Source organism: Podarcis melisellensis, assembly GCF_964234715.1.
Source record: "Podarcis melisellensis genome assembly, chromosome: 6".
Taxonomy (NCBI): domain Eukaryota; kingdom Metazoa; phylum Chordata; class Lepidosauria; order Squamata; family Lacertidae; genus Podarcis; species Podarcis melisellensis.
In genome coordinates, this window is record NC_138538.1 from 34189658 (window position 1) to 34203002 (window position 13345).

A 13345-nucleotide genomic window follows, 5' to 3' on the forward strand; every position below is an offset into this window, starting at 1 on the left:
GGCTGGAAGAATATGATGCTTTTAGCTGCCCTAAAGACTTTGGCTTTAGATTTATGTAGGTTTTTGTCATTGCCCCACCCCCCACCCCGCTCAAATGTGGCTGAAGTTTTCCTCAACTGCTGCAGCACTGGCTCAGAGCGAATGAGGATAATCTCCAGTGGGGGTGGGAAACAGACTAAGCTTCTGTGTCTTATGGCCAATGGCTTTGCCAAACAGCTACTTAAAAATGGTGCACTGCTTTGGCACTGGTTGGAGCTCTGGGGAGAGGCCAACAATGGCAGGGTGTCAGCATAAGAACCCAACAGCCACTAACACAGAGAGTAAAAACTGGTTTAACTCCCAAGGGCCTGAAGTGGTAGGGAAATGGCCACTAAGGAGGAAAAAAATGAAAGGGGGAAGCCTTTCAAAGAGTCACGGAAGTGAGTCAAGTGACAAGGTGAAAAAAGCAAATGTAGAAGGGATTGAAACAGTCATTGAAAGATGCTGGAAGCGGACTGCCAACCAGACCACACACAAAAATTGTCTCTCCTCAGAAAACCCCCCCAAAGCGAAGTTTCTTATTTGATATCAAACTCACAAGATCTTCCTTTCCCCTTTCTTTGAAGATGTGGCAATTTAGTTTTAGAATTCTTTTGTTCCAGCATGGGGGTAGTGGATTCTATGAAAATAACCACATGCTGAATGGAAATCGCTTCCAAAACACAATACTGAGCAAATCTGAATAGCCAAGTGTGAACCCCAACTGCCTCAGAGTGAAGGCAGGAGAAAGCCGTGTAAGGTGAGTGGATGTGAGCAAAATCCTCTGAAGCAGCTGCGATTCTGCCTTTGAAAGCTAGAGGGAGCTTTCACCCCACCTGAGAACATGTTCACTCAAAGAAAAAAAAATCGCCATTAGTTTTTAGCAAAATACAAGTATGCCTGGAAGCAGATATCACTTTGGTTTTTCTAGTAGGATATAAAATGGGATTAGGGTTCCAAAATAATATATACTGAAATCTAATTATTTGATATCATCTAAGCTTTTATGAATACAACATCACAAAATGAAACAATGCAGTTGTAACAAGTATTCTTGTTATGAATGGGGGCAGGGTAGAAAGAGTAAGGAAAAGGGAAGAGGAATCGACTTAGGACTCAACGTAGCCATATGAAATATTGCACTAATTTTTTAGCTGATTTTCAGTTGTGAACACATTCTGCTTTGTGTTTTTTTTTAATCTGTACCTGTGAATGAAAACTGCCTAAAACTCAGGACTTCATTTATAGCTAAGGATTTAAAAACCACTCCGCATTCAGATAATATGTGAGCGGTGTAGAAAAACAGAGTATCCATAATAGAATTCTAATAGTATTATAAAAACTGAGAAGAATTTAAAACAACTTTATTTTAGCTAATGGGTTAGCCCATTTATTAGGGCCAAACCTTTAACATAGATAGATTAGATAAAAAAAGACTAATTTCCATGCTTTATTGTCTTGTCTTTGGTATTGGAAGGCAGGACTCTGCCACCCAACTTTGAGTAACTTCTGGTTCCCAACTTTAATCTAGAACAAACCAGTAATTGTATTCGGGGTAATTTACTGACATTTTAAGGGCTCTCCTTACGTTTACCTGTGTGAGAACTCCGGACTGGATCTGTAATGGCTGAGCTGCTGGTGCCTGTGGCACAATTGGAACAGTGTTGTCCATCCTAACAGGGAAGCCAGAATGCTTTGTGGTTGCCTGAAGACCAGCTGTAGGAAAGAACGAAAAGAGAACAGTTAATCTACTGCTTTTAATTATCTGAACACTTTTCAGAGCCCACTTACCAACAAACGAAACAAACACAAAGCAAATAATTACTGACACTGAGAAATGCCTAAGTCTATCTACACACTTGGTGCAGAAGACCAGCTGTACAGTCTAAGCAATATTTTTCTGGAATACCACCTATTCAAAAACACCTTCCTTTGTGGCGGTGGAATGCCACAAACCCATTTACTGATTCTGCTCTTAACATTCAGGTCATAATGGCATTTGGAAATTGGGATGCCAGCTGTTGACTGAGAGGCATCTGTATTGTTACAATAAAGTTTTTCCAGCTCCATGAGAAGCTTTATCCCAGGCTGCAGCTACTGCAATCTGGAAACTGGCCATCTACTGCTTGGCTACTGGCAATATCTTTGTATTTTCCAACTTTACTGAAAGTGTTTTTTAGAGGCCAATATGGAGTAATGCTCAAATAAGATATAGGTATATCTATAGATAATGTAGCTACAGCTCTCTTTGGGATGTACAATGTGTGGCAATGCATTTTGAAATAGATTTCAAAACATGGGGAACAGACAACAAAGCACCATTGCTCTACAAAATAGAACAACTGTAATTCCACACATACTACTGATGAAGCCAACTTTGGCAAGAGGTTGGTTCTATCAGCAGGCTACTGCAGTTGAGCTCACTCAATAACTTGTCTGCTATATAAAGGTCTGTAATGGAGACTCATGTGCCTACTTCAGTAAAAGTAGCTGTACATCCACAAGAAAGCAGCCTGTGCAATACTCATGAAGGAAATGGGGGACCACCCTGCACACAATATCTGCACCCTCCCTGGACTCGCTCAGTAAGAAAGGTGTGATATAAATTGAATACATAATAATAATCCCCAAAATCCAACTCTATATGAAACAATAAATCCAAGTCTGTCCGCAGCAACCCTCAAATCATCTTGGATTCCTCCACTTAGCCTGGAATAAGCGTAAGCGAAACCATTGCTCAGCTGCACACTGTATCCTATTTTACTTATTTCAAAACTTTCAGTTTTCAGAATTTGTATACTGAGCACCATGTTAGAGTTTTACTTTTAACTCTTAAAACATGAAATGTGTCAAATTATACCTTAGTGGCATATATGTAATATATGTGCACCTTGGCTGTTATAGCTTTAAAACTACTATATATTATTTTTGTAAATAGTATGGAAAGACCCCAACACACACACACACACACACACACACACACACTTACTTTGAAAAGCAGGAGGACACACAATGAATGTTTGCTGAAATGGATCCGTCTGGGTGCAGATCTGAGTGGTTCCAGGCTGTAAGGAAACACTCTGCTGCGCCACACCAGTAACTGGTGCTGCAGATGATGGGTAGAGAGCAGACTGATAATTCAGCAGTGAAACATCTGAATTTGCCAGAGACAGAGTAGCAGCAGCTGTAGAATTTGAAGCCAACACACTAGCCTGGAAAACAGGAACATTCATCATTAGAACCAAAACATGCCTTTTGCTCAAGCATTTGAAAATCAACCACAAAAACCAATACAAAAGAAATGCTTCAGGCTTCCCGCTCACTTTAACCCAACTTTCTGTCTCGTTGACATATTTTACAGACCAGCTGGTGAGCAGTATAATACTAAACAGCTAGTTAGCTACAATGGGAAAGGGTGAGGGATGAAGGCAGGTCACAGGAGAGCTGCTCTGAGAGGTCCAAGGCCATGGTGAGCTTTAAAGGTCAATGCCTGGAATTGGGTATGGAATTCATAAGGAAGCCACTGCATAGCAGTAGCTGCCTATTACATATAGCATTGATTTCAGACTAAATTCATGATTACTAATCTAGAATAACATCTAGATTAAAGAGAATCACTCCAGGAAATGACGGAAGCAGTTTTTATTGGTTTTCATTCCTAACAACAACAACAACAACACAGAACTAATTACCTGGTGGTGCACAGTATTGAGCTGGTTGTTGAAACTCATGGTGAGGTTTGTGCTTGTGTTCGGTGCAACGTGTGTGGTGAATGGGCTTTTTATCTGATTAACTGTGTCATACATATTAACTCTTCGCTTGCATATCTCCATGTTCTGAAAGCAGGATTTCACACTAAAAGGAAATGAGATGTCAAAGATTTGTGTGGCTGTGAAACTGTAGTTAGTTACCAAGCATGTAAGGCTATGTGTGCTATGCTTCTGCACCTTATTTTAACATGCATCAATATAACCGTGAGTGCCATCCTCCCTCCATCAAAATCCCGAAGTTCAAACACTAATGATCACGGATTAGGAACCAGTATTTATCCAGATGTTGCTGGACTCAAACTCCCATCAACCCCATCTAGTATGGCAAATGGTCAGGGATAATCAGAAGATGTAGAGCAAATACTCTAGAAGGCCAGATGCTCCTGATCCTAACGGTATGCTTTTGAGGTGGCTGCTAAGCATCCACTTTATATCTGGGATATAAGGATTCTGACAATAAGAAATCAAAGGTGTTGATGGAATAAGTAGCTGCAACAACTTTTTGTTTTAAATAACTCCATTGAGGTAATAAATACACTTTGGGAATTCCATTGATTAAATCAAGTTTGCTCTAGTTTGAATTTATTTTGTGTTAATGTGAACTTCTGGAAGGCTTTCATATGCTTTCTTTTTTACTTGTCTCAACCTTGAGGGAGGGACAGGCTACAAGAGTGAATGAATAAATGAAAAGACATTGTTTCAAACATCTGTCAGAAACTTACTGGTTGCTATGTGGGAAATCCAGTAGATGGTTCATTGTCACAAACTGATGGTTCAAAGTCTTCAGCGGAGTAATTCTCTTATCTGCATCAATTGTCAACATTTTCTTTAACAAATCAATGTACTCCCTTCGATCCGCCTTCTCTGCCAACATGTCTGTTCCCTCCAAATCTGTAGACATATTTACCTTGTAGGAGAAAAAAATTGGAACTTGATCTCTGTTGCATAAACCATTGATTTTATAGCAGGGAAATTACTAGATACACAATATACTTTTATTCTAGGCTCTCAGAATGCAGAATCATTTCAACTTTAGACTCAGGATCTCATTCCTTCCTCTTCTGGTTTCTCTAATATATGGACGGTGGGGGGGGGGGAATCACACAGTTATATTACTTAAAAGAGCATGTTGAATAGAAGTGAAAATGAAATCTTACTCATGTTTACTCAGAAATAAGACCCAGTGAGTTCACTGGGGCTTACTCCCAAGAAGAGGGCACAGAATTGCAAACTTAATTCCTGATGAAGGGAATATAATTGATTCCTATGTAGAGCAAGTGTAAAATACTACTGCTCTGGGTAATTATGCTTGTAGTATAAAAGGCATCATTATTTTTCTCAGCAGCTCACCTGCGCCATGTCATCCAAACAGTTGAAAATGTACTTCCGAGCTTCCTTTGATTTTATTCCCGTCTCTAATTCATGTTCCTCTGGAGTCTATCAAATAAAATACATGTTACAAGCAACTCTAACAGGGTTTTACAGTTCAGTGCAATAAAAGCAAAGCTAGGTCAACAAGCAATCAGCCATTGACAAATGGAATGCCCTATGAAGCAGAAATGATAGGCCATCATAACCTTGCTACCTAAGCTTGTGAAAAATGACACTGTGCCAAATTAATGTTCTCATCTATATTCTCAAGGACAAATACAAGCCAACCTGAGCAAAGTATCAGATATTTTACAAGGCAGCCATAATGTGAACCTTCAGATGTTTCTAAACAGTAGTTCAAACTCTGAAAGGTGATTTTAAATCACTGGATGGCTTTACAGCAAAGGGGATTGCAAAGGGGATTTTCTGACAATATATCTTTTAGCAAAAAGAGGGTTTTGTCACTGAAAAATTTTCTGAGAACTAATGTTAATGGCCTTAAATTTTCTAATAAGATGTTATTTTGCTGGTGACAAAGAGAGCCTTCTGTGCGTGAATCTTTGTAACTCTCTAAAAGTGCTCTCCTTTCCTATAACATTCAGTTAGTTGTTTTAAATTGTTTTTGACATTGTTCTGAAAGCTGTAACCCACCATGGGACCTTATGGCAAAGGGCAGACATTAATTAAATTAATTCTAAAAAATGAATGTAATTGAAATCAAGAATATATTTTTTTTAAGTCCAGCCAAACGGAAAAGACTTGCTCCTGCATACAAATTAGTCACACCAATAGGTAGCTCTCTTTATTGTAACTGTTTCACTGGATGTACCCAGAGAAGAAATGCATGTGCTCAGTAGTTAAGCCCCACCAAATTTAATGGGGCTTCCTCGAAGGTAAAAGGGGTTAGGTCTCCAACCAAAGTTATCTTAACCTAGTGGTGAACATGCAATAACTAAAGGTTTTTCCTCTAAATAAGCTGCAAATACTGCTCTTACGACAATAAATTGAATGTCTGAAAAAAAATAAAAACCTTTAGTCTCCACAATGGGTATCCCAAGTTTGGATCTCTGTTAAAAAACCTGCTTGTTTTCGTTCCTGCACTCAGTAAGTACTCAGCTGGAAGTCCTTGCGTTTGTGAAATGTAACGAATCTGCAATGGAAAAAAGAAGTAATCTATGATAAAGGCAGAATGCTGTGTAAATAGTTAAATGCATTTCCTTAACAGATTACCATGCTGAAGCAAATACATTTCTTTGCAAACCTTAGTTGTTTAATATATTTTACTGCATTATCCAGTTCCAACCATATCTTGTGTCAGATTCCCAATTTCTTGTTAGGGCTGAACTGATTTCTAGCCTGGACCCAGGAAACAATCATTTCCAGTGGATTCCAGTGTGGTGCCAATGAACTCTGATGGCTCCACAACATATTGGGCAAGCATCTCAGAGCTGGGGTGTTGAGAAGGCCTTGTCCCACAAGCAAGGCACAGAGCTTAAATGCTCTCATGTGCTGGGTAACCTGAGCAGACATGGTGCTCTACTTGCCTGCATTTGATTTGTGCAATTTTAACCAGCCTACTTTCAACAGCATATTATTAAAATCAATTGTACTGCATGTCCAAACCAGGAGTCATGGATTGTTTCACTCCAAGCAAACCACGTCCAAGGTTTGTTCATTGATGCCACTATAAAATGTGATTTGTTCGTCCTGAAGAAAAGAATATAGCCCAAACCAATGGATTCATGGTAAACCATGAACAATGGTGTAATTGGAAATGGCAGTGAAAAAATGTGTGTGCCTTGATCAGAAGGAACCACATGACCCCCATCTACCCACCCAAATGAACATTCAAAAGAGCTGAGGGGGGTCCCACCAAGATGGACAGGCCAGGTATCTTGAACTGCAACTCTCTAAAAGTATGCCTGTAGTCAGCTTAAGCAGAGGTAGGAGGGAGCAGCACTGATTCAGGCAAAGCACAACATCAGTGAATATGTCCCATCCTCCTTCATCAACAGAGAGATGTTGTCATGGCCAGGGCAGAAGTCAGAATGTCAGCATATTATGTTATCTATCAGTAACCTATCCATTCAAAAGAAGTTTATACAGTTGGGTGATTTATATAATCCTGTAATTTCTGGTCTTGGGTATTGGAACTGAATGAAGCAATGCAAAGCACTACAACTAACCAGTGCTTCTCGCATGTGTCCATCTGAAAACAGTAGGACTATTGATCTAATCCAGCTCTCTAGATCAATTGTACAGTGCTCATGAATTAGATATTTATAATCCAATCACAAATGCATTTGCAGTGCAATCCTAACATTATTTCCTCAGAGGCAAGCCTCAATGAGTACAATGGCACTTATTCCTGATTGAATCTGCTTAGGACTGCAGGCTTAAATACCATGAAATCAGCTTAGGGCACCTTTTTGTTTATAAGAGTGTGGCTAAATTTGGACAGGCATTATCAAGTGCTAAAGTGATATTAAATCCAGTTCCAAATATGAATTCAGATTTGAATGTAAACTATATAAATATATCTACACAAACTTGCCTGATCATATTCTGATGCTCCTGGGTACAGTGGCCAACCAAGAAACAGCTCAGCTATCACACAGCCCAGCGACCACATATCAATAGCTTCACAAAATGGCAAACCAAGGATGATTTCAGGAGCTCTGAAAAACATGCAATAGTATATTTGATTACTAACAACTTCACAAATCCCATAAACTTGACTGAATTAAAAAGTTTAGATTATCAAATGTATAGCCAAGAATGAGCAAAAGTGATAGCAAAACCAATAATCAGTGCTATGGCATCTTAAAACATTTAATACAGCACCCCAGATAATGTATGGCATCTGGTAAAGTGTGCTCTGTCCTACAAATACTTATACCATAACAACGTTCCTAGCCTGTAAGATGCTGCAGTATTCCATTACTTTTAGTGCAAAAGAGTATCATTGATCACCCTCTGAAATCTATCAAAACTGATACAATTATCTCAAAGTACAATTTTTCTTCTTTAATAAATGGAACTAGCAATACATATAGTTTCTATAATACCAGCACAATGCAGTCTTCTATTCAATGAGTTCAACTTGGGTAGCCTAACAGAGCCATAGGGGTTATAACAACTGCTGTCCCTCTGGTGACAGGGGGACTCTTTGATCCAGAGATGCTCTAGAGGTTTGAGGAACCCTCTGAAACAGGGTTTGAGGTGGCACAAGGTACTGCCAAGGGTTACTGCCAAATATTGCTTCAATCCACATTCTGCTGACAGACTGTTCCTCTGGATCAAATAGATTTAATACAACAACACTTCCCAAACCTAAGCACTATATACTTCAAAGTAAAGCTTTTATGTCCGATGGGGTTTACTCTGTGGGCACAGAATCATGACTTTTCCACACAAACAACCTTCCGCTGTATGCACTCACATTTGCTAAGGTATAAGATCAGTCTGTTTATGTTTTAAAGGCAATACAGTGAGAAAATGATCTGACAAATTTAGCACACAACTCACTACAACATTTAATTTCATACAGCTTAAGTCCAGTGAGTAAAAGAAACATGGCTACGCTGGAAAATAACAACTTCATTGCCAGATCTATAGGATTATTAAAGGTTTTATCCCCAAAACAGAAGGAACATGTTGAGAAATGTGGTCGTAAACCTAAGCTGCAGTTGACCACCAAGTCCAACCTCTCTACCCAGCTCCATGTTTCTTTACCTAGTTTCCTTTCCTTTAGGAAAACAGTGGTTATCCTATGTCACTCAGTGAGTTCTAAGGAGGAATTTGAAACTATGCCCAAATTCATTATCCAGTGAGCCATACACTGACCACACAAAAATGACAAGAGATCCCAGTGTTGCGTTGAAACACTACCCTAACACACACACCCAAGCACTGTAGGTATTAATCAGTCATATTCTCCCAGCAAACACAGGAAAATCAACAAAGTCACCAACTCAACCATGTGTGATATCAAGATGGACAGCAGTTGCCATTGAACTATTTGTGTCAATCACCAAACCAAGTAGTAGATCAAATTCCCCTCCTTGTTCTAAATATATTTTGTTTAGATAACCAGCTGCATATTGTTATTTTCAGAGGCTTAAAAAAGGAATGAAGTGTTTATACATGAAAGGTACTGGGAGGAAGTAGATCACAATCCTTGTCTTCACAGTACATTTGAACATGGGATTGTGGATTATTGGAACTGAAAATCAGTCCTTTATTCTTATCTTACTAATCATGACTTGTTGGGAACAACCAACTCACAATACTGCTGGATCAGTCCATCAACATCTGATGGATGATTTATTAGGATTGGGTCCAGCATCACTTTCGCTGTGCATGTGTGCCAGTATCCATACTCAGCAGAGTTACATCTCAACACAGCTCCTTCCTGGGAAGTGTCTTTGGGGTTGAAGGTACACACAGTAGACAATAAATACTCATGGATGCCATAAAGATTCAGTCAAGTGTAGAAGTTTACTTGACAGGCATAAAAGCATATTGGTAGCGCATATATATATATATATATATACACACACACACACACACACACACACACAGGCATTCAGCACTGCTGTGGTCAAGGCAGCGAAAGTGATGCCAGACCCAATACTTCTAAAACATCCATCAGACGTCGATGGATTGATCCAACAAATATCTGGTTCAGAAATATCAATCCAGAGATCATGGCTTGCTTTTCCCAAAAGCCAGAAAGAGCAATGCAGGCAAGATTTCACTTGTGCACAGCAAGCCATGGTTTATGCTTATGACAACATGACTACTGGGTACCCATTTGAATATTGCAGCTGCCTGACAAATCTGATACAAACATCTGAGCTTCCCAACACTCCAACACAGGTACCACAATTTTAACACCAAGAGTGTGGCTTACAAGTGCCAACAGCTATATGTCAGGTTGAGCTCAAACTTGGGCACATCCAGAGTGATCTCAAACCCTTAAAATGTTTTAAGTGCTTATTCATGTGGCAAGGATGACTACCATTGGAGAAATATAAATTCCCCTTGGGGATTTGTGTGGGCTTTTGAATTCTGTCTATGTTATTCAATCTACTGCATTTTACATCCCAAATTCTAGAAGCATAGAAGTTCTTTTTCTAAATGTTAAATAATGACATTCCCCCCCCTTGCCATCTTCAGTCTGCTTGAAGCAGTCAGGCTTCTGAGTTCTCACTCAACTTTATCAACCCAGTTATTTGCAAAATATTTGTAAATATATTTCAAGTTGAAAACACAAATGGAAAAGAAACAGGCAAGGATAAATGGGAAGCAGACAGAAAGCAGACAGGCATGATTTAAGGAGACAATTTACCTATCAAGTGCCACAGGATGAATGCCATGCAAAAAAACAAAAACCCTTGTTGTTTAAATAAATGAAATGGGTACTTACCTATAATAGCGTGATTGCAAGTAAGTAGAACACACAGCTTTCGACACATGACTTGCAGAGCCGAAGTCTATGACCTTCACCCTATATGGCTGGCGTACAGGATCAACCAGCATGATGTTCTCAGGCTTCAGGTCAGCATGTATTAGACCCAGGCTTTTCAGTTTCATCAAGGCAGTGGCCACCTGCTGCAAAATTGGCCGAATGTATTTCAGAGGCAGGGGGCTAAACTTATTTTGTTTTAAGAAGTCGTACAAGTTTTGTTCCAGCATCTCAAACACCAGGCATGTGTGGTTTTTATGTTGAAAACACTCATAAGAGCGGACAAAGTTGTATTCATCAGCATTCTCACTACTCAGCCGGGACAGGATACTCACTTCAATCTGCCCCTGCCTGGCATAGGAAGGGTGGTTTTTCAGGATTTTGATAGCTACAATCTCCTTGGTGCTCCGCTTCCAGCATTTTGCCACCTGCCCAAAGGTCCCTCGGCCCAAGAACTCCAGGACTTCATAGCTGTTTGTCATGGAACAAAGGATTTCATGCTGGACCAGCTGGTAATCCCCTTCGCCACTGGAACTACTGCTTTTCGTTGTTACAGTGGTGGTAGTGGCCGCAGCACCCACCGCAGGTCTGTTTTGCAGCATGAGAGGTGGATGTTCCTCAATAATTTGCACGCTACCGTTGCTGTCAACTTCCTCACTTTTCCTTTTTAATCCACATTTTTGGTACGGTTCCAGCAAAGCAATGTTAGCCCTGTGTGTTAGGGCCTGGCTGCTTTGGAACGACGTTGTTCCACCACTGCCTGTGCTGTCGGCTGCTGTGACCACAATATGCTCAACTGAAGGAGCAGGGAGATGGAGGCTCTGGTCATAAGCAGGGATGCTGAAGTTTGCTACCTGGTGAGAGGAGCTGGCTGGCCCTTGAGCACCTGGGAGGTTTTTGCTGTGACTGTAATACTCGTCACCGTTACTCGGTCCTGAAACATCCCAGCTAGAGGGCTCCACTTTCAGTTTCTTGGCACTGCAGAAGGCACTCGAAGATACTGATGGGGGGGAGAATACCTGCAGCTGAGAGGCCATACCTGAAGAGTAAACAAAGAGCTAATTAATGAATAAGCAATAAATATATCACACAACAAGAAATCACACTTGGGAAAAAGAGCCAGATTCACAGCTCTCTTTTTACCCACTAAGTAATAATGGTGAGTGTGTGACCTCACCAAATGTTTCCCAAAGGTAACAAGGGAAATGGCTCTTTCCATAGATTGCCTACAGCTACACACAAACTGCCACATCAGCAGCCAAACAATATTACATTCTTGGTCACCCTGGCCAGCGAGTATTTATACATAGGGGGATCAGGAACAAAGAATAAAAAATATTTTTGGGGGGTACAACTTTCCTTTAAGTGGTCAAATACGTAGTTACAGGGAAAACTGCTGAAATGTTACTTTAAATCAGGTGTGGGAAACATGTGAGTTAATAATATGGCTTTGAGTAGATGTGCTGGTTAAAGTATTGTGGGGTTAACATTTGCATTAATTTGCTGTTTTATAGGTTCTATCATTTCCTTTATGGTCTACTACATACATGTGTAATCCACCTGACCACGACCAAACAAGTTGTCCATCCTACCTCTACCGAATTACAAACCACCTACAATTAAGGACAGAAGTTACTATGTCATCCCAATAATTACTCCCAAAGGATACTCCCCAACCTCACTCCTAGAAGCAAGTCATCCCTAAGGATACTTCCCAGATCCACAGCTTGACTGTGCTGAAAGTATTTTTTTAAAAAAAAACCAACCAACTGGCTTTTAGTTCATTTCAAAGGTGCCTTGAGAACATGGAAGGAAAAAAAATTTTTTAAGTACAACTTAATGAAAACTAACACTGACTAGAAAACACTAACAAGCAGAAGGGAATATGCCTGACTTCACCATCAGTATTGCAAAAGGGACACCAACACTGCCTTCAATTAAGCAATGTCAGGATCAGAGGCTACTCATGACTGGTGCTGATGAGCTGATGTTTTTTTACTGTAGCTTTACTGTTTATATTTTGCTAAATTTCAGTGCTGTGGTTCTGTGTGATAAAAAGAAATATACATTAAAGTATTAGAAGTAAACACTAGCAATTTCATTATGGAAGGTTAAAGGTAAAGTCGCGGACGACTTTGGGGTTGCACGCTCATCTCGGTCTATAGGCCAAGGGAGCCGCCGTTTGTCCGCAGACAGCTTCCGGGTCATGTGGCCAGCATGACTAAGCCGCTTCTGGCAAACCAGAGCAGCACACAGAAACGCCGTTTACCTTCCCGCCAGAGCGGTACCTATTTATCTACTTTTACTTTGTCGTGCTTTAGAGCTGCTAGGTGGGCAGAAGCTGTGACAGAGCAACGGGAGCTCACCCCGTTGCGGGGATTCGAACCACCGACCTTCCGATCAGCAAGCCCTAGGCTCAGTGGTTTAGACCACAGCGCCACCCACGTCCAGTATGGAAGGTTACCTTCAGATAAAAACATAAATGGTCTAACAGTTTATGTCTCAAGTGTCACAGAGAAAAGGCGGCAGGCTCCAACTGGCCCTTCAAAGTCCAATCCAAATATTTGCTTGTTGTCAAGCCTATTTAGGGGAACAGATTTTAATCTGCAATGCCTTACAAAACAGGTTATGGACCAGCTACCAGCAGCCCAAATAGCATGGCCAATAGCTGGAGGTGAGGGGAATTATAGTTCAAAGAATTAGTTCAAAACATTCA

The 13345-nt window shown here is 40.4% G+C and overlaps 1 protein-coding gene across 6 annotated transcripts in view; it reads right to left on the reverse strand.

The window, feature by feature from the left end:
- The window catches only part of HIPK1 (homeodomain interacting protein kinase 1), a 39878-nt gene that overhangs the window by 19465 nt on the left and 7068 nt on the right, over window positions 1-13345 (reverse strand). For all 6 annotated transcript variants that reach the window (XM_081914714.1, XM_081914717.1, XM_081914716.1 and 3 more), the window contains exons 2-9: window positions 10591-11668; window positions 7714-7837; window positions 6190-6309; window positions 5139-5225; window positions 4511-4695; window positions 3711-3873; window positions 3008-3230; window positions 1613-1734 (exon numbers count right to left, since the gene is read on the reverse strand). In XM_081914714.1, the coding sequence (XP_081770840.1) occupies window positions 1613-1734; window positions 3008-3230; window positions 3711-3873; window positions 4511-4695; window positions 5139-5225; window positions 6190-6309; window positions 7714-7837; window positions 10591-11668 (2102 nt within the window). The remainder of the gene's footprint in view (window positions 1-1612; window positions 1735-3007; window positions 3231-3710; window positions 3874-4510; window positions 4696-5138; window positions 5226-6189; window positions 6310-7713; window positions 7838-10590; window positions 11669-13345) is intronic.